Source organism: Trachurus japonicus, chromosome 5 (genome assembly GCF_045865225.1).
Source record: "Trachurus japonicus isolate A0001 chromosome 5, Traja_1.0".
NCBI classification, from domain to species: domain Eukaryota; kingdom Metazoa; phylum Chordata; class Actinopteri; order Carangiformes; family Carangidae; genus Trachurus; species Trachurus japonicus.
In genome coordinates this window covers 15,327,888-15,349,150 of record NC_140911.1, presented here as the reverse complement: position 1 = coordinate 15,349,150, position 21,263 = coordinate 15,327,888, and the positions used below count along the sequence as shown (strand labels likewise).

Genomic DNA, 21,263 nt, shown 5'->3' with positions numbered 1-21,263 from the left:
TCTGCTGACATGTAGTTGTCCAATGGCACCATCTTGTGTCCAAGAGACACTGTACATCGCAGCCTTTGCATTTCATGAACTCAAGAACTATACTTACAAATAATGGAAGTTACCAAAAAAAAGACATTGAATAGTTGAGTGTTTTCCAGAATTTTAATAGTATATATATATATATTTATTAATTAATCAATTATTCAATCAATTGTATGCCCCTTGGCAGTCACAGTACATTCAATTTCTCATTTTATAACAGTGTAGACAAATCACACAAAATATCACATCTCATACAAAATCTAAACTTATCTTTTATAAAACATTTAGACATCATCTGTAGGTTTTTTCTTCATTTTATTTTGAAGTGCTCTATTGTGTTTTTGTTTTTTTATTACAGCATAAAACTCACTGTGTAAGATGAAAACATCTGCTAAAATACATATATATTATTTCTTTTTCATACAGTATTTAATAAAATAGCTTCATTTACCACATCTAAACACAAAATAATACTTCTGCCACTGAGGGGAGGGAGGGGGAGGTTTGGAAGTGTAACACCCACAGATGTACATCTCTCTGAAATCCCTGGAGGTTTGCCCTGAATTTCTTTCTTCTGGCTGCCGTAACCTTCACTTGTGATCACTGACTGGTGATCAGAAAATATTATCCTTCCATCAGCTTGATTCACTTTTAGAGGTAGAAAATCTTTCAGCAGCCATTTAACATTAATTGGCATTAATCTCCTCAATCATTCAGAAACATAACCCCCCCTTTGACCTTCACAAAATAAACTCTTCAACTCTGTCTAGTGCTGGATTGCTTTAGGGGCTCGGTGCTCGGCTTAAGGACAGCTCAACACACCCAGCATCTGAGAGCCAAACCAACAACTCTCTGATTACAAGCTTCTCTACCTCTGACTTCCCTTAACAGTCTCAACTATCAATCATGTGCTACGTTATGACCTTTACAAATCTGTGGTTCCAATTATCTAGTGGTGCTAAATGAAGACCAAACGCTGGACTTGTTGAAGACATTTTGTATCTCATCTGAAAGGTTTCCTCAGTTCACACCGAGTGGTTGGCAGTATAGAGAAATGTATCCTCTGTAGGGTCGATCGATCTTACATTGAGAGTTGTTAAAAGTTCACATGTGGATCATTCCATTTCACTTTATGTCAACACTGCACAGGTTGCATGTGTATTGTTTCTGTTTTCTGGGATTCAATCATTAACTGACTAGTATACGTTTGGTTGAAGGATGGTGGATGGTAGGTCAATGTCACAAAGCCACAACATGGTACTTAAGTCATGGCTACAGACAAGAACTTTGGAGAACATGTGCAGTTACATAATTGCAGAGGTTTTGATGCATGCACATTTGCAGAGCTCAATATGAGAAGCCTGCAGGATGTGCTTGAAAGTCATAAGTACCCAACCCTACCCCTAAACCTAATCCTCTCGGCAAAAAATGTTTGTACCTCTTCTTAGGAGACAAGGAGACAAGATGTGTTAAGGGCCGGCTGGGATTTCTGACGTGTGTTTTTTCCGAACATGGCCAGACACAGTGCGTCCAAATCCAGTGTTGCAAGGGGGTGTAGATGACGGGGTTTTCAAAGATGCCTGGTGATCTGACAAGCACTTTAGTTTGAAGCGTACTGACCTTTTGGAGGAAAAAGCAATCATGTGAAAGTTGTTTTACTGCCATTCTTATTAAAGTGCACGTCGAACAGTTGTTGAATAACTGTTGTTCTTGTTTGTTTTTTTCATGATTTTCACATTTTGTCTTGTTATCAGTGATGGTCGACTTTTCCTCATAAGTGTGTGAGTGCGGCCACTCAAAACAACTATTAACCCCTTCAGCTACAAATGGGGTGACTGACAGAGTGCGCCACAAAAAACAATTCTTTTCTAGCGTAACCCAGCTCTTTTAGTCACATAAGAGTTGTTACAGTCATGTAAGTCAATGTGTGAATGGGTCTCCAACTGAGGGGAAGTCGGGATGGCATAGAAGCTGTCTGAATGGCAGCATACTTGATCCTTTTGTTGAGAGATAGTTGCTCCAGTTTGACCTCATTCACGGCCCCATCCATTCCAAACCACCTGTAACGTCTAGTCATATTTGCACATTTTGCAATTCTAAAAGAGCCGAGTCTTGACCTACAGAGGAGGAACCTCCACAATAACTTTGACAATTCTCAATGTGTGAATGACTCCACAGTGGTTAATGCCTGGAAAAGGGCCAGTCTGATTCAGTTTGAGTTGTAAGAGCCTCTCATTTTTCTGAGCTTAACAACTTAACAACTGGCCAGGAAAGCAGAAACCTGTCTCTTTTTCTATTTCTCACACAACTGCTCTGTCATCTTTCATATCTTCAAAGTTCAACACCATGAATGCTTTCATGGAGAGATTACCCTTCATTTTGTGATTACTGCATTGTATCTAGTTTGAGGCCTCACTTCAGCCTGGACTTCACATAAATCAGTCACGACTTATTTTCAAAACTCTACAGCAAGTCCAGTTGCTTTTCACTCAGCGTGTCTTGATGGCTTATGACCTGCATCAATTGTAATTTTCACACGCATACAATGGATCAAACTATGATTATGTACAAAAGAATCGACATGACCAGTCCAACATTAATCTCACTACACCAAATTATAAAACAATATTTGGTCCATGTACTATATAACCCAATGTCAAGAAATATGTAAATCAATCCAACTTCTTTATTTATCTACAGATATATGTCTGCTGATCTTAAAGCACAGCACAATTTCAGTGACTGGAAGAATGAAGGTGATAGGAAGCCACTATTGTATTCTGCACAGACTTTTAGTGTCTATTTCATATTGCACCATTAATTTAACAGACATCTTGATCACACCCCAAAGGCCATTCATTTGGCCCCATCCCCTTGTCATTGGCTTACATAAGAACGCCTCCCCGGGGGCCTGACATGACGGGAAAGGAGTTTGGGCAGATTCAGGAGAGAGGAGAGTGTATCCTCGCCACAAGCACTCATCACTGTTGTGACGGCAGATCATTTCATCATCTAGGGCACAAGCATAACCTCTGGGCTCAACCCAATCAGTCAACAGAACTGTGAAGGGCAAGTTTGAACATTTGTACATGTGTATCTGTTAACAGATAAATGGACTCTTCATTATATCTATTTTCATACACTGGCTTTTGTGGGTCTACAGCCGAAAGCTGCTCCCTGGCAATAGGTGCAAAAGAGCTGAGCAAAACATAAGGGGTAATGGTGAATCATACTGAGAGTAATTTGCTACGAGAACGTACTTGTAAGACACACTTCCCCACACCGTTTTGGTACAATATGGGGTCATATTTTGAAACCATGTTAGGTAGGACACAAAGGTAAGGGAGCAGGCTTCAGAGGACACTTCTGGTTTGTGCAAATAGGAGACTAAGAAACACATACACTCATAGTGAGTTATTTATAGACACAAAGCAAATGCCTCCTAATACGTTGGCTACACTAGATCAAATAAAGATTCTTCACAAGCCAAAACATCATGCACAGTTTACTAAGGCAACTTCAAAAACTGGAGTGAAAGTCAGCTGTTAACACTGTATGGAACAACAACAAAACAAAAAAAAACCCACACTGTGCTGCAGCATGGGGCTGCTGTAGCAAGGCAAATCTGTTGACATGAATCTATTTAAGTTTTATGTCCATGAAGGAGTCAGATCCTGTGGTAGCAGGTTGAATGTTTGCCTCGTGTGAGCAGAGGTACCGTTAATGAACAGTGTGTTGCTACTATTTCAATGTCTGGACTCTGTGTGTATTTACAACTTCAAGACTGTCAGGTCACAGAACATAAACCCATAGCTGCCTTACTGGGGGAACCTTCTTACGTTGTATCACAGATAAATGTGATTCAGTTTTAAATTAGGCCAGATAATGAGCGTGCTATCATGTCCAGGAAGAAAAAAAAACATTGCTACCTAACACATTAGCTCCATTCCTTTTGCATTAGCTTACATACACTACGAGGTTGAATTTTCATTGTTTGTTTGAGAGGTCTGTAGGCTCATGATAACATTTTAATTAGCCTGTTAGTTCCCAAAGGATTAAATGTGCTATCGCTTTGTAAAAGACAAACACCGCAAATTTGTTACTTAGTAAATTCCTAGTTCCGCATAGGAGGCATTTCATAAGCTAACTCCAGTATTTTCAGATATTTTATTCTGAATTCTTAAATAATGTTGCTCCTGGTAGAATAGGGAAGACTTTACCATTTAGATATTCATGCTGGGTCATAGAAATGTGTTAAAGTAGCACTATCGCAAATTCAGCAGTAATAGCAATTTAAAAAAAAAACTGAAATATGCAATAAATAGGTCCAGGGGAGCCATAACTATCTGTACAGAAAATATAGCCACCTGTGTAGTACCTGTGGAGCAAATGCAGAATTCCTTTTTGTTATGAGACAAGCCGGCCCGGCGCCCAGCCCCAGCTCCTGAACGGCACGCTATGCAAAGAGGACGAGGGTGTTTATATCTGATACGCTGCACCACTGGCCCCATCTAGTGGCCGAACAAAGAATTGGAATTTGCGATAGTGCTACTTTAAAGCAAAATCAGATCCTCCATATTATCAAAAAAAAACACCCAAATTTGAGAAAAAAGAAAAGAAATTTAACCTCATCAGATTCTATGTAAAACTGATGCAACAACCATTAACACTACAACCCTCCTGCTTGTTTGTCTTTGTGTTCACACAATACTTCCAGATGTGGTCATTAGCCAAAGCTCTGGCTGTGTTCAGACTAGAAATGACACATAGTGATTCTGTGTCAGGCTGTTTTATTTAGCGGCCTGTTTTTTTTTTTTTCTTCCTTGGGTTGAAATGTATGTGTGTGCCCGAGGGATGCTTAAATCTCTGGTGCAGCTGAGTGATGGCAGCATGTTCAGTGTCACTGATTGTGCAAATGTGTGCAAGTAAAATATGTACTGTATGTATGTGTGTTGTGTATGTGTGTGTGTGTGTGTCAGGAGGGAAAGTGTGTCTCAGCTAAAGGTGCATTACACCTTTATTTCCACAAACCCTGTGCATCTCCATGGTCGGGTGCCATGGAAATGAGTGAGTGCACATGAGTGTTTGCGTGTGTTTACATGCAGGTGTGTGTGTGTGTGTGTGTGTGTGTGTGTGTGTGTACATAGGTGCGGCATGCTTGTGAATATGCTGAGCTCTGTTGGCCTCTGTGCTGTGGTCCAGAAAGGCAGCTCCTCTTTTACTGTGTCTCGTCTGTGTCTCTGCCCTGTGCGACCTCTAGAAGATGCTCTGTCTGCGGTTCTTCCCTCGACCTGAGGCGAGACACAAATCAAGATATCATTTCCTGTAAAACGGTGATTCATCGTTAACGAGCACCAATTTAAACACAAGATGCGGTCTTGTCGAAGAGATGGTATGACTTATGCTTTTGCTTTAAAAGATTTTCCCTCATGTTACCTATAACATTTCGATGGCGCTTCCTAGAAACGGTCACCTACTGGTTTAAATGAAGCTACTCAGGTGAAAAAAGAAAGCCACAGGGAGACTTATTACATGTATGACAAGCTTATTAAAGTGTATATTGTTGACAGTGAATATGTAAATAACTCCTTATTTATTTTCACTGCTTTTCCAGTTCCTGTACGGCTCCTCTCTGTGCTGCTTTATTTGTGTCTGAGTAAACAAACTCAGTGTGGCAGCTTCGTGAAGAGTTTTGCCAATTAGCAAAGTATGTCTGCTGACACTTTACAATTTCAGATGTTGTGGTCAGAAGCAAGTCAGACATTCTTGTTTCAATAGCTATCATTAGAGCCTTGCGCTCGCATCTGACTTTTGTCTTTCTCACGTGTAGACAAAACGAAACTCGAGAAGGAAAAATGAATCTCTTCTCATTAGCAGGTTGAATGCTGTAAACATACATAACGTGTGGAACAAGGTCAGTGCGCAGGAGTATTGTTAAGTGTGAAGACATGAGTGTATACCAGTAACTGTGACTTTGACCAAAGTTTGTACTGTAGTGAAGTTGTATCATATGATGTGTGGCAGGTGCTTTACCCAGAGGCTGGAAGACGGAGCTGCGGTGGCCCGGGTCCTTCTGGAGCTGCACCTCTCTGAGGGAAAACACTGAGGCAGCTGGAACAAAGAGCAAAGAGAGGAAAGGAAATAAGAGCAAGAGTATTGCCTCTAGTTTAAAATGAAGCATGCACATGTAACATACTTTTATTGTGTAGTGTGTGCATATCTTACTGTCTGCCAAATTGTGTATGTTATCCCCCAGGCTCTGGAAGTAAGGGTGTCGTAGAGAGGCTTCAGATGACATTCTGCCCCTGGTGTCATACTGCAGTTATAATAAAGAAACAGCTGATGAGTTTGTCTGTGTAAACGATGACAAGTGTCTCTAATCCATGTGACGCTGACTGAGCTTTTGTCTCATACCAGAAGCAGAGCAGACAGCAGGTCAATCCCCTCCGTGTCCAACCTGATGGACACAAAGGAAAAAAAGGAGAGATTTATTCCCATACTGATGACAAAAAAAAATGATATAGAGTGAACATCTTCCTTTCATTCTTGTTTAACCAAACAATGCCCATGGTTTGGAGTTTATTAATTACACAACAGAGCAGATAGCAGTCACCACTGAGCAAGGTTTGTCACTGATACCTGGGCACATGGTTGATAAGAGCCTGAGGTCTGTACTGAGGGAACAGGTAGGACCTAAACTCTTCATTACTGCTGATACCCGACCAAGTCTCCTCTGTTGGAGTGCCTGACGAAGGAAGGAGGAATAAAGGATGCTGTAAGTGACATTACATTGATATAATATACTACCTTTTAGTCTGGTTTGTAAGATATTATGATGTTAGCCTACCAATGAGCCTAAAAATGAGATGCAGCTCCTCCTTCACTGTGGCACCGGGAAACATGGGACGACCCGTTGCCATCTCATACTGGATACAGCCCACGCCCCTGGAGGAAGAACGACGAGGATATGAAGTCTAACATATTGAAACTCTGGGTGAGGCCCTTTTACAACAAACACTCCACGCTTCAAAGTGTGCCGATCACAAGCGCAAATACGCAAGGAGTGAGTGGGCACAGTGCAGCCTTTTGTTTCATCCAGGATGGCGTGTTGAGGAGGCGCTGTGTGGTCTGATGAGAGGATGCGTAGCTAGCTGAGCTCATAAAAGACCGCTGTGTTGCCACTGAGCCACAATTCTCTCACCATGGCGAACTACTAATTAGCAGAAACACATAAGGATAGCAAATGCAAATAAATTACCCGCCATTATGTGACAAGTGACTCACCTCTCTGCTAATAAACTGGGTGATTTTAGATATACACGATTTCTAGAAATGGACGATATTCATCTAATTAACCAAGTAACAACATCTCTCTGTACCAGGCTGCTCTGAGGACCCTGTGTTCTTTGGGTTGCCCTGAAGCAGTGCAGCATGTCAGCTCAGTCCAGCTCCATGCCACTACTGTACATGTGTGTATTAGAAGTTGGTAGATCAAATACCTACATTTTTAGTACATACATTTTATATTGGCACTAGTTTAATTAGGAACAATGCCAAAGCAGATGGATCCAGATCAGGTTCTGTGCACATTAACTATCAACCCAACTTTATTTAAAAAGCACTTTAAGAGCAGCCTCAGCTGGAACAAAGTGCTGTACACAAGTAAAAATAGAATCATAATAAAAACAATGTAGAAACAGTAAAAACATAAGACATAAAAAACAATATAGACACTAAAAACAATAATAATGTTAAAACAATAAAACACTAAAACAACACACAGAGTCTCATGCTGGGTTGAAAGCCAAGGAATAAAAATGGGTTTTAAGACGACTTTTAAAAATGGACAGTGAGGGAGCTTGTCTTATGTGCAAAGGGAGGTCATTCCACAGTTTGGGCATAACACTTCTGTTTGCGCACAACACAAAGTCACATCATGTCACTAAACTAATCAGTCAGAGGCAAGAAGGAAAACTGCTTTTTGGAGGTCACTATGACTGATAATGCTAATTTAAATATTTAAATTACATAAATAACAATTACTAATAATTGACAGTATCAACATTTTAAATTTATTTTTTGTAACTTAAAGGGACAACGAGGAGTTTCTATTCGGTTATAAAAAGGTCTCACGTTAATGTGGATGAATCTACGCTACCCACACTTGTTAATGGGCCCATTTTCGATAAATATATCGTTCTGTCTCTATCGTTATTTTGTTATTATTAGTGGTGGCGGAAACGCTGGTCGAGCCGACCAGCGTTTCCTTCGTGGTGAGTCATGAGAATAACGCAGCCAAATCGCCGTTTATGGTCGGAACTACGACGGTATGTGAACCTCTTTGAACCTCTGACTTTAATTATTGATGAATGAAAACATGAGTCCGTCTTGCGCCGGTCGAAGAATTTTACGGTGCGCTCGGAGGCTCATAAATGTAGTGTGAAAACGCTTCGCTTTTCCAAAACTCCTCGTTGTCCCTTTAAGTCAAATGTGCATAAAAAACAAACAATATTATAAGATCCATAAAAGTGTCACAACTGGGTTCATCGCTTTTTTGTGTCTCCTAGAAAAACTTTAACTCATTTGCAGCATGTTTATGTATCTGACTTTGTTGTGTGTATTCACAGCACATGTATTCTCAAGTTGATGAAGATGTTTGCTGCATTTCCTTGTGTTTTGTTTGCATATGTTGTTTTAAACTGTATGTGTGTACACTGTGTTGAGCGCTCAGGGCCACTGTACTGTACATAATTGGCTTCAGAACTGTGTCTCAAAGAGGTTCACATGTTAAACTGAGCAGAGAGAAACTTTCAGCTCTCTGATACCAGAATGCACATCAGTCTGATCAGTGAAGCTAAGACATCAAACTGAAAAAATGAAAAGCAAAAGTTACTTTGCAGATCATAAAATTTGTTTCTGGGAAAATTCTGAAAACACAAACTTGTTGGCAGATGGCTGTGAGACTAATGAGATGGGAGAAAACTACTATCAGGTTTTAAAAATGTGATGTTGGGACCACAGGCAGGGGCGACCCAAACACAGCAGGCAGTTGCTGTTAGGGGAGTTTTAATGACATGATGATGAAGACTCACAGTGAAACACACAGACGGACAGAGAGACAGACAGACACAGGAATGAGAACACAATATGACGAGGAAGGGAGATGGTACAACAGGCAGATTTAGATAGTGACTGGATATCTGGGGAAAACTGAGAACAGGTGTGTGAGTGGGTGTGGAAAGGGCAGGTGAGTGGGACCGGAGGGAGAGAGGGAGAGTTGGATATAAATGCCATCGCCTAAGGGAGTGAGGCTATTGCTGGGAAATATTACGGAAGGATCGTGACACAGGCAGCAACAACAACAACAAAAAAAACTCCTCAATTTTCTTCAACTAAGGAGGGTTTCTTTCTTGCTTTCTTGCTTTTCTATATCACTTTTCACACACTGAATGTTGCATACATTTCCTAAGGGTATTGCTATTGCATTCTGACATTTTCCTAAACAAAATGTAAAAGGCACACAGTGTTTGAAATGTTCAGATGATGAACACGTTGATGCAGGACCCTGACCTTTATGGTGGTTGTTTACATTTTGCATATTTCAACGGAAGCACATACAGTATAGAGTTCTTTGAAATCTTTACATTCAGTCACAGTCAAGCTTGAATTAGTTCTAGAGGATGAAGCACAAAAATACACAATTATACACCACGCATAAAGCACATTAAGAGTTGTCACAGTTAAGCCGAAACAACTTGATGCCTCGTTGTATAATAGTTTTATTAATAAAATAATAGAAAAATGCATTTTATATCTGTTTAGTTTTCAAACCTCTACATAGCCTCACTCTCACTTGGTGTTTTTTTCCCAGTGAGTGGTTGCAGTGCAGTGTGTGTGATACGCCAAAGTGAGCAGATGTTTATTGTGGCACTGGGGATCAAATGTCCATATACTGTACAACTCACCACATGTCAATGGGTGTGGAGTATTCAGTGGAGCCCAGCAGCACATCAGGAGGCCTGTACCACAGAGTTACCACCTCGTTGGAGTAGGTTTTAGTGGGGACAGACTTGGCCCTGGCCAGACCTGAACGACAAAGAGTTCAAGGTTGCGTAACAGAAGATATTCAACAACATTGTTGTGCGTTATATCGCACACACCTCTTAGCATTAGCATACTGTGTTTCCCCAAAGCTCCCTGAACAACAATCTTACAGTGGCTTCAGCTCATTGTCTGTGTTTAGTTGAAATTCAACAGTCAAGGAATTTTTGGAGGATTTATCTTTCAGCACAAAACTGAGAAAAACTCAGAGAGAGAGGGGCACAGTTGCTAGGATACAGGAAGTGAGGGTGTTAAAGTAATCAAGAGAGCAGATCTCAGAGTGGCAGTAAAATATAATTGGAATGCGAATGTGGCAGGAAACAAGTTTTTACAGCCACGAATGCATTGTGTGCATATATATATATATCTATAGACAGAGAGAGAGAGAGAGTTTTCCTACCAAAGTCGGCTAGTTTAAGCTCGCCCTTATCGTTGATGAGCAGGTTCTGAGGCTTTAGGTCTCTGTGGAGGATTTTCCTCTTGTGGCAGTAGGACAGACCACGCAGCAGCTGGAACATGAAGATCTGTAGGAAAAAGAACCAAAGTAAAGTAAATAAATCTGTTATATTTGCATACGTATGTTGATGTTTGTTGACAATATTCTGTTGTTGTTGTTTTTTTTTACAAAATAGTTTTTTTTCATTTCCAGATAGTTGCCAAAAAGAGGAAAAGATGATTAAAATGTTTTATTTTGCAACAGATTTTTCATTCATGATGGTTTGCAGACTATGAAACACATTCAGAGCAGCAGTTATTCATTTTTCAGACACTTAGCCTTGTAACTTAAACTGGCAATTACAAAGATTTTCCTCTGTATTTAATTCATCTGTTGCCAGCTCAGCCTGTAGCCGCCTGATCAAAGTTTCTGCTGATGCAATAAAACACTTCCTACCGCTGCAGCGTCACATAAAGGCATTTAACTGGTAACATAAGTTGGCTTTTATTATGTAGCTGTCAAAGAAAACGCATCTCTCAGTGAGATTAACATTTACCGCTGTCGTTACTCAAAAAAAAAAAAAGTTTCAAAAGAAGATGATTGTCGCTTTCAGCATTTTCTGACAGCAGGGGGAAATGAAGGAAGAAGGAACAGCCACAGGGAGCTGGAAGATGAACAGCTGCACATCTCCAGCTTCTTGGCGAGGTGACCAATTCCTTTCACTGTGCCCTGCTGTTTGCAGACTCGTGCTGTGAGCAGCGTACAGTCGGATCATGGTCCCTCACAGAATGATGGAAAATGATCAATTACTGCCTGACAGCTTTGGTAAAACAGCAACAGTTTGTTTTGTCGCTCTTGGATTTCTGTGACGACTGAAATCTCTGCAATTACCACTTTAATTATAGTTAAACATGAGACTAGAGCCATACTGCCCTACAACGGAAGAAAGGGGTAACTCCTCAGAGTGCAGTTCTGAGAAAAATGAGTTTTGTCCAGTCAATTTAGGATTCTGAAAATTGGTCAAATCCTTGCTTTTGTGAGTAGTAGTTTAGCTGTGTAAAAATATTTAACTCAAACTTAACATTTTACCCTTATTTCAGAGTTACCTCTGTCTGTTTGTGCATTGAGGCAAAATATAAGCTGGCCATACAACGCAAGAAAGGGGTAACTCCCATTGGTTCGTAAAATGGTAGTAGCCTGTTGTACAGTAGAGCGTGTTGTGCATTCTATACACAAACAGAATAAGGTAACTCCTGTTACGGTGGTCTCTCATTGTTTCACCGCAGTTTTTTGGAGTTACTGTGAAAACCACCCGCAAATATATCCCAAATAAGATAACGTTGAGTCAAGATATTTATCCACATGATGTAGCAGGCCTTTAATGTCTCAAAAATGACAAAATATCATTTTTGAATGACAAAATGTCATTTTTTACAAAAAATTCTTGCATTGTAGGGCAGCATAGACCACCATGCAAAATAGTTATCAATAGTTTGATCACTGGTTTTATTGGTTTGACAACGTAAAGCTTCCACCTGAGGGGAGTATGAAATCAAAACTCTCAATGAACATAAATGTGTTTAGTCTCAGTAACAGGAGGAAAAGGCTCGCACATTGATCAAAAATGGCAATGTCCACCAGAGATTAACGGATGCAAAAAAGATTTAATGGTCCATCAAACAACAAAAAAGTGCAACCATGGTGATAAAATAAAATAAAGAAACAAAAATAAGTAAGACAAAAACGTTTCGGCCTACACAGCCATCTTCAGTCTGTCTTAAGGGGCAAACATTTTTGCCATTTTTGATCAGTGTGCGAGCCTTTTCCTCCTGTTGGCCTACACACCTGAAAAGAGGATTTTTTTTTTTTTTTTTGGACAGTGAGCAAGAGCGCAAACACCTTTTCTCCTTTTAGTCTCAGTAACAAACATATGAGGTGGTTATTATTTCTGTGTGTCAGCCCGATGTAAACAAATGCATTTTCCCTTGCTGTGGTACGTTGGGTCACTGACATTTAATGCAGCTGCAGATGAATCACTACCTTGTGTGTGGCTCACCTTGACGTTGTGCATGCTCATGAGATTCCCGCAGTTGTCCAAATACTGTTTAAGGTCACTATCCTGGAAGAGAAAAGCTGCAGCGTTCACACTCAGATCTATCAATGTTCCACTTCTGTTATTTGAGGCAGACACCTTCACGAGGCCTGTACTGTACGCTGAATATACTCACAAGATATTCAAACACCAGCGTGAGGCAGCGCTCGGTGTGGATGATGTCGTGCAGCGTGACGATGTTGGCGTGCTTCAGGTTTTTCAGTAGAGACACTGTGTGGAAGATGGAAGAAGACATGCTAATTTTCTCCAGGTGCTTAAGATGCTGCAGAGCAACAATGGCAGTAGAATCTCATAGCTTCTGCTCTGACATTATTTATTCATTTATACTTTTTATTTATCATAGACAATACATACAACATTACCACAAATAATATGGAAAATCTGATGTAAAAGACATAGCTTTAGTGTCCCTGGCAAGGCTTTTTAAGATGATGTGCATCATGTGTTCAATAACCCAGCTGATGGGTCCTGTAATATATGTCACTTTAAAGCTGCACTGGACATTGTACCTGAGGTTTAGTAGCGAAAGCCCCCATACAGATCTAGTTTAAAGGTTTAGTTTAAATCTAGGTCTAATTTAAATTAAGGTTTTGCTACTGATAAACTAAGACAGGTAAACAGCTGTCAATGCTAATGTTAGCCATGTAGCAATAGCAAAACTTAGACATATGTCCCAGCTGCGTAATTAAAGAATTTACAGTTGTTGTGGCCTCTACAATTCATGGCCTCTAAAGAAACACCTTGGGACTCATGGTATGGTATACAGGAGTGGTGCATCATTGATTGACATATTTGCAAAATTGGGCATCATTTGTGATCTGTGTGCAAGCAAAGCTCACAAATTATTGATAAACATCAGCACCCTGAAGACTCTGATTTACTTCTGAAACTGTCTCAGTAGTAGTAGGTGTGATAAAAAAAGCCAATGAGTTACCCTGAATCTATATTACACATTTAGATATAATTGCTGTTTCCAGGCGGCTCAAGTTGTCTGTCTTGCAGGTGATTCCTGACTCATGTAAAAACTCCTGTTTATTCGGGAAACTGTGGGACAATGTACAAAATAGCCACAGCTACGGGAAATAGGTCAGGTTGAAAATAACAGAATTTTCCTTTGACAACAGAATAGCAGTGTGTGATCACAAGTTCATTATATTTTTAGAAGGTGTCACACAGTCTCTCTTTTTTTCCCCCTGATGCTCACAGGAGAATTACACTTTTTAAAATTATTTTTTATTATTAGATGTGTGTTAGACATGCAAGAATGCAAGGTCAGTTTGTCAATAACATGTACTCGCCTGAGGCTATGAAATGAGTTTAATGTATGTATGTATTTCCTGTGTGACCAGTTATTAATACATTATTATAAGGACACAAAGTTACAGTAGTGGTGAAATGATCCATGATACTGTATAGATTATATAGCCATAGTATGTATTGTTATGCACATTAAAACATGTGTCTCTTTGAGTGACCTGTGTGGGGCAAATTCATCTGTGTGGGTGTGTAAATGAGGAAGATTAAAATGTGCTCTACTCAATTACTTTTTGTGATGCTTGATCTTAAAATAGAATACTTTATTTACTGAGGGCAGCACATGTTGCCCACAACCTTGACTGAACATATAACTGTTTGTTAGTGTGTGTGTATGTGTATGTGTGTGTTTGCTGATGTGTGTGTGTGTGTGTGTGTGTGTGTGTACGTGTGTGTTTGCTGATCTGTGTACCCTCTCTGATAGCGGTGCACGGTGCTCCCTCCTCATGCTCCAGTCGAATCTCCTTCAACGCAACCAGGTTCTCTGTTAGTTTGCTCCGCCCTTTGAACACTGTCGCATACGTCCCCTATACACACACACACACACACACACACACACACACACACACACACACACAAACACACTGTCGGTTTGAATCTGATGATTTAATATACTTGTATGCCAGTCAGTCTGTGTTTTTGCAATTAAAAGTTGATTGGCAGAAACTTGACCCTGGATCGTCCATGAGCAGCCTCAAAACATCACTTAAACATATGCAATTCAAACATAAACAGGTTTTGTTTTAAACTATTCATTCAATGCATATTTATTTCTGCAGGATCTAATTATTTTGGTTTTAATTATTAGTGATAACAGCTCATCCTCCAAACAACATATAAATATATATGTGAGTGTGTGTATGTATATATGGATGTACACACCTGCTTTTCACATTATATAGTAGGTGTTGTATTAACTGAAGATAACTAGTGCAGGCTGTGAGGAGAGCAAATCTGCTCCACTGCTATCTGCTGCTGAGCCTTGTGACTGAGACTAATACAGACAGCTTCTGTCGCTAATCATTCTCCACTTCTTAAGGCAATAACTGTGCTCAGATAAATGGTTTGGTGATTTAAGTGCATCATCCGTGTCATACAATCTTTACACCCTCCTCATCCGATGCACATCCATGCAATGTGATCGTACTGAGAGCAACGCATCTGAGCACATGTTTTTGTTTTTGTTAAGCTGAATCAGCCATGTAGAACTAATGAAAGCAACTGGACACACGTACACTGTACGTTTGTCTTGTTTAGGAACATAAACAAAGTTATCTTAGCCATTCTGACAGCCGTTTGCCTCCCCTGACAGGTTTGACTCACAGCCAGCCTGATAAGTTTAACTGAAGTGTCACAGACCACTTGTGGTCAGCGTGGTTGACATAATATATCTGACAGATTGTTTATTAATTTATTACTTGATGAGTTTGTCTTAAGTAATTGCTCAGCGGCTGCAGCCGTGTGGGTGTAATAGTGGAGCACAAATCCCTAAGTGGATGATGCGTCTGAAAAATGTCAAAAAGGTGAGTGAGTGACTAATTGGTCAAGACATACCTCACCCAGTTTGCCGAGTTTCACATATGTCTCCAGTTTCCCAAAGCCTATATCAGACTAGAGGGAAAAAGAAAAAGACAGACTAATCTGTTATGGTCCCCTCACCTTGGAAATGATCACATTAGCAGTTAATAAGGGATTCAGAATATTACACAATAACAACAATAGGGCAAGATAAGAGGACTAGTCTTTTGCATAGAGGAAAAATGCTCTGTAACATGAACATTAACTGTAATTATCTGTGAAATGGATTGAAAAATAAGACATAAGACATTTACATACGATTTACAGGGCCTATAAAGTGTTAAATAAAGTGGTTAATATGTCATGTCAACATGAGTTTGTAATATGTCATTGATAGATGCAGCACATTGTGTAGTGACAGAGAGTACTAACCAGTGAAGCACGTCGTGACATGCGACTGAGGGGTTTGCAGAGCGGTGAGTTTTCACTTTCCAGCTGCAGCTTCTTGAGGAACTCTGGGGGCAGGCGGATGTCCATGGGCAGGGACATACGCTTACTGACATCCTGCAGCCAGGCCAACAGACAGAGAGCTTTAACAACTGCCCGTGTACCTGTCTGTTCTGGATGCAGAGGCTTTATAGACCATACCGTGTCAATACAAATATTCACAAGCTATAATAATATTGATCGTTAATGAAACAAATCTGTTGTTTCCAAACACAGCAGTTATAACACAGACATGTGGGAAAAGGACTGTGAAACTAAACACGCACTGTGTAGACACAGAAGTGCTCCTCCACATATAGCATGGATTAATTATTCATTAAGGTTATTTGAATAAATTATAAACCATTAAATGTGTCCAGGTTTTCAAAGGTCATCTTAGTGTACATCCATTGCATAACTCAGAGGAAAGGATATGTTTAGCATAATGTTGGCTTAGTACATACACTAAAGACACGGTTGTGTTCTGCCAAAAGAAGAAAAAAACAGATAATTAAAAATTAATCAAGTGATGTATTGACTTTGCTCGTAAATGAAAAGTAACTGGTCGCATCATCTGAACAATTTGCTTGAAGTTGACTGCTAAAGACTATTATGAGATTATCACTTTATGAGCCAGCAGGTGGGTAGCCCTACGCACCCCCACTGCTGTTTTCAAATTTGACTAATTCATATTTTCTTTTGTAGATGTATCACATTGGAGCGCAAGAACTCTAATTAATGAGGAGCCCTGCCACAATAATACAGAAACAGGCTTGTTAATGTTAATAAGCAATTATAAATTGATTTTCATCCGAATGCCCCGCAGCTTTTTCCAGAGGGTAAACGGCTGAATGTCCTTTGCAAAGGTCACCTTAATAAATTAGCTATAAAGCTATCTTCATGCACCAACTAAGTGGATTTTTCACAACATAGCAACCATAAAAATATTATTAACAGCTTAATGATAAATAAAGAATTAACCAGCCAGACAACAATTAGCTACAACTGGTAATCCTTTTATCAGACACAGGTACTGAATGAGGTTTTCAAGATGATATAAGCCCACAGCCCTCTCACTGTCGCACCACTATTTTTGTCTTCACAGTACCACAGTCCTTCATGAGTGCTCTTTTCTCTCTGGCATAGCTTCACTTGCCTGTCTGGAACAAATTGTGTGGAATATAAGAAATATTTCGGGTGAATCACCCAGGCTCCACAGGGACTTTTTCTAAAAGGTGGAACTGTGAACTCTCTCACATTTCCAATGAAAAGTCTGTTGCTGCGGGCAGGGTTAAAAGCCTCTAAGGTGACTCATCACATTGAGCTGGCAGAGGCGGAAAAGAAGAAATGACTCCTGGGGAAGAATTTAAACAGAAGAATACAATACATGTGCCACTGTTGATATCTGGTAGACAAACTTTTCTTTTTAGCCTTTTAACGTGCACATGAACCTGAACAGTCTTCAAAGTATCTGCAACAAGTAACTGACTGTGGCAGAAAAGCTTGTGAAGTGAAGCGTTTGCATGTTAACCTCCTCCCACAGCTACTTACCTCCATGGAGAAACGTCTGTGCTGGGCCTTGTTGTGGTATTGGAGGTGGGATGGAGACTGAGCTCCTGGTGTGGTTGGTTCAGGGCTCACCGGGCTGGCATCATGAGACGGAGGACCCAGTCTGTCTGGAGTCAAGTCTGCAGAGGAAAAGACACAGTCAGTCAGGATAGAAAGGTGACAAAGGAAGCACCAGTGGAGTCAAGGTCTCTGAGGGATTAGCATGATTCTGTCATCATTATTCTCACTGGACTACTCAGTGATTTCTTACTGTATGTATCTGTTTGTCACAGAAGTGGAAATATAAAAATAAATAAATAAAAGAATAAAAAATGATTCCCCCACTGCCTTTGCTTTTACCTACCTAAAAGCAAAAGCAATAGATAAAAGCATTTTAATATTCCTTTATTTATTTCACTTCAGTTCTGCATAGCAGTGTCTGCTTGTGTTTCGTTTCCCCATTAATTTATTTGGGTTTTGTTGCAGAGAGTTCTTCTCTAATATGAGAAGAACCAACATCACAGATGAACATCCACACTGAATAAAAGGTCTGGGTAAAAAAGTACTACAATAAATCCACATTAGATACACAGAGTATGTGACAAAGCTCACATACAGTACACAGAACCAACTGTTTTATCGGCTAGACATTTATATATTCTAGAGTTCAATTGATTTCTAATGTTTCAGACAAACAAACAAAAAAACTGGAAGACAATACATTTCATCACCAGTATCTAAATATAAACACATTCAAATTTAGAACAGTTTGACAATAACTTTCAAACCGTTCTAAATTTGAATGTGTTTGAATTAGTTACATAAGATCAAGGAAACCCTCATATCAATCAGTTTACATCATTATATTATATGAATACAATAGCCAGTTTGCATAGCGTAGCAGCTAGCCTGGCTTTACCTTAAAGCTCACCTTCTTTTTTTGAACAAATAAAACTATTGTTTGTTAATGTGACTGTTGCTTATAAATCATCATATGTACTGACAGTATATACTATATAGCCTACTGTATCTATGATAATCATTTCACACCACTCTCCCTTTTCACATCACAACAATAAAAAACACTCTTACACCATTTGCTTTCTGAAACTGTTTTTAGAAACAAAAATGTCTAATGAACCTACAGTAATACCAATTAGCACAATGTTAGTAACAAGCTGATGGACAAAGAGAGTCATTTAGAAATTGGTAAAGACTAATACAGACCTTAAATTAAGCAAGCCAACAACTAGATGATTATGTTACTCCATGCCAACTGGACTGCAATTAGTTTACTTTGTGCATAATTAGCTAAATGTGGATTTAAGCTACTTCAGATCATTTTGTATTGAGATTTTACAGTTGAAAAATCAACTGTTGGTGTCTCTAGTGGACAAACTGTATAACTGTATCCCTAAACCCTTCTTAAAATCTAACTTCACAACAAGGCTTCACCTGCTACACCTGTTTCACGTGTTTTACTCTTTGAGTTTCTGATGCTTAAAGGAAAAAAAAAATCATCTGTCTTCTCCAATTTAGCGACACCCATCTAACAAAGCCTATAAGTAGGTATAAAGACCTCCCCATGACTGTTTCTCTCTGTTAGCAGATAACATACCAATATCGCAACACAACAAAGAGAGACATCATACACACTCTTAGCTCAACAAGACTACAGAGGAGATCATAATTAAGGCTGCTGAAGCTAACATGTCAGACAATTACACTGTGAGCACTCCAGCATCATAATGTGACAGCTTCTAGCCAATGTAGCGAGAAGAATGGACTTTGATCCTCATCATACGGTCGGCATCTTTTGAGTGCGAGCGGCTGTGAGATTTCAGCTGCAGTTTGATCTCCACTTTCAATAGCAAGTGTTGGCTGCCTCACCGCACCGGTACGGCGAGCGTGGGGCGTGAAGTGGACATGTGTCTCCATTTTATGGACAGCCTCCAGGCGTGTGTGTGTGTGCCTGTATTATAACTGTCCCTCCTGGGCTGAAGCATGGAGCACTTTAACTCCTTGTTTCCATGGGGACACATTTCTAACAAGGGAAGCAAGCCTAGGTGTTAAGGAAGAAAACTCATATGTCTCTGTAAGCCTCCTCCTAACACCGCACACACGTACACAAAAATTAATATTTAGTGCTTGGCTTATGTCCTCTCTCATCTCACAGGAAATTCAGCTGGGCTGCACTGATTGAACAAATATAGACATAATATTACCCTCATATGACAAACTGCAGGGGTATCAATTACAGGAAAAAGATCAAGCAGGCAGATATATGGAGGCCAGGCGGCTGGGCCTGAAAATTAGAAAAATGCTTGGATGAGTTTAACAAGACACTTTAACAGCGGCAGAGAGCGACGTCTGACAGGCCACTTTGTGTCTGACTGATTGACAGTCTAAATGAGCCAGGGGGGATGAAATGACAACCTGTTTGCTGGTCATTTGAATATCACAGCTACAGCACTCCTTTGATCTCCTGATGCTAATTAGGGTCAGCAAAGGCGACAGGCATAAGAGCGAGCGCATGCACATGCACACACACCATGACACCGTGCCTTGTTGCTGTGAGATATGGATGGCTGCCTGCGAGAGATCTTGTTAGGAAAAGGACAATCCAATATGCTACACCACATGATGTTTTTGTAGCGTTTCCATGTGAAATTGTAATTACAGAGAGAGGGAGGACAGGGTTGCAGAAAGAAAAAAAAAACACGGGAAACCTGTTGCGCAATGAGCTTCACAAATAAAGGCAGAATGAACACCCAGGCTACGTGCAAGGTCATTTTTACATTCAGTGTGAAATTCAAAATTAAAGCTGGTCAATATAGTCATTATCTTTAGGATAATGGTTAAGTTGCCTTTCTCAAGGCCTACAGTATACAAACACTTAACAGACGACAAACTTCACTCTGGTAATCAAACCCAGAACCCTCTTGCTGAGACGCAACAGTACTAACCACAGTACTACTATGCTGCCCTTAGTCATAAACCAAAGTATCAAAATATTCACCTGATACTAGTAATAAAAGTTAAATGCCCAGTTTCACAATAATCAGTAGTTGTTAAAACAATTCACTCAAACCCACAACTGTTGCCAGGTAACAATGGGTTAAGGTCAAAGTTAGCAGGATTAATGTTCTGTGTAACATGAATATCTGAACCTACGGTAATTTTGTTGCATACCATATATATAATATTTTCCTAATATTTTTGCCTGTACCAAACTTTTTGTCCAGTGTGGCAAATGGTTAATGCAGTATTGAGTCACTCTATAGGTGTGGTGCAAGTTTTGAATATAAAACCTGTGTAGTGGTGCAATACATATTTCTGTGAATGGGTAACTTTACACCATTATTTATAGGCAGAGAATGTGAGAATAGTGTGATAATTGTTGTCAGTGGTTAGTTAATGTAACACTGCACACATCAGATCAAATTACTGTGTGTAATGTGTGTTAAGTGGTGAAACTCTCTGAGAATTATCACTGATCATTTGTGTAGTAAAACATCAGAGTTATAGCAGTTTCAACACAAAACGAATGTAGGTTAGAAGTTATAAGGTATAACCACCAACTGCATTAGTTTAAAGGTGTGCAGAAAAGAAAATTGAATTTAAGCCCACTCTGGGTCATAAAATTAGTGTAATAACTCATCTATGAGACGATGTAGGCCAAACTTTGTGCAAAATTCTATTTTTGAGTAAATC

The 21,263-nt window shown here is 39.8% G+C and overlaps 1 protein-coding gene across 3 annotated transcripts in view; it reads right to left on the bottom strand.

The window, feature by feature from the left end:
- Positions 1-4,858: 4,858 nt before the first annotated feature.
- Positions 4,859-21,263, bottom strand: part of cdk18 (cyclin dependent kinase 18) — a 79,231-nt gene continuing 62,826 nt past the window's right edge. For all 3 annotated transcript variants that reach the window (XM_085776512.1, XM_085776510.1, XM_085776513.1), the window contains exons 3-16: positions 17,553-17,689; positions 15,948-16,079; positions 15,552-15,608; positions 14,410-14,524; positions 12,799-12,893; positions 12,627-12,689; positions 10,535-10,658; positions 9,999-10,119; positions 6,881-6,978; positions 6,673-6,778; positions 6,448-6,490; positions 6,259-6,349; positions 6,067-6,144; positions 4,859-5,324 (exon numbers count right to left, since the gene is read on the bottom strand). In XM_085776512.1, the coding sequence (XP_085632638.1) occupies positions 5,290-5,324; positions 6,067-6,144; positions 6,259-6,349; positions 6,448-6,490; positions 6,673-6,778; positions 6,881-6,978; positions 9,999-10,119; positions 10,535-10,658; positions 12,627-12,689; positions 12,799-12,893; positions 14,410-14,524; positions 15,552-15,608; positions 15,948-16,079; positions 17,553-17,689 (1,295 nt within the window). In that variant the 3' untranslated portion in view covers positions 4,859-5,289. The remainder of the gene's footprint in view (positions 5,325-6,066; positions 6,145-6,258; positions 6,350-6,447; positions 6,491-6,672; positions 6,779-6,880; positions 6,979-9,998; positions 10,120-10,534; positions 10,659-12,626; positions 12,690-12,798; positions 12,894-14,409; positions 14,525-15,551; positions 15,609-15,947; positions 16,080-17,552; positions 17,690-21,263) is intronic.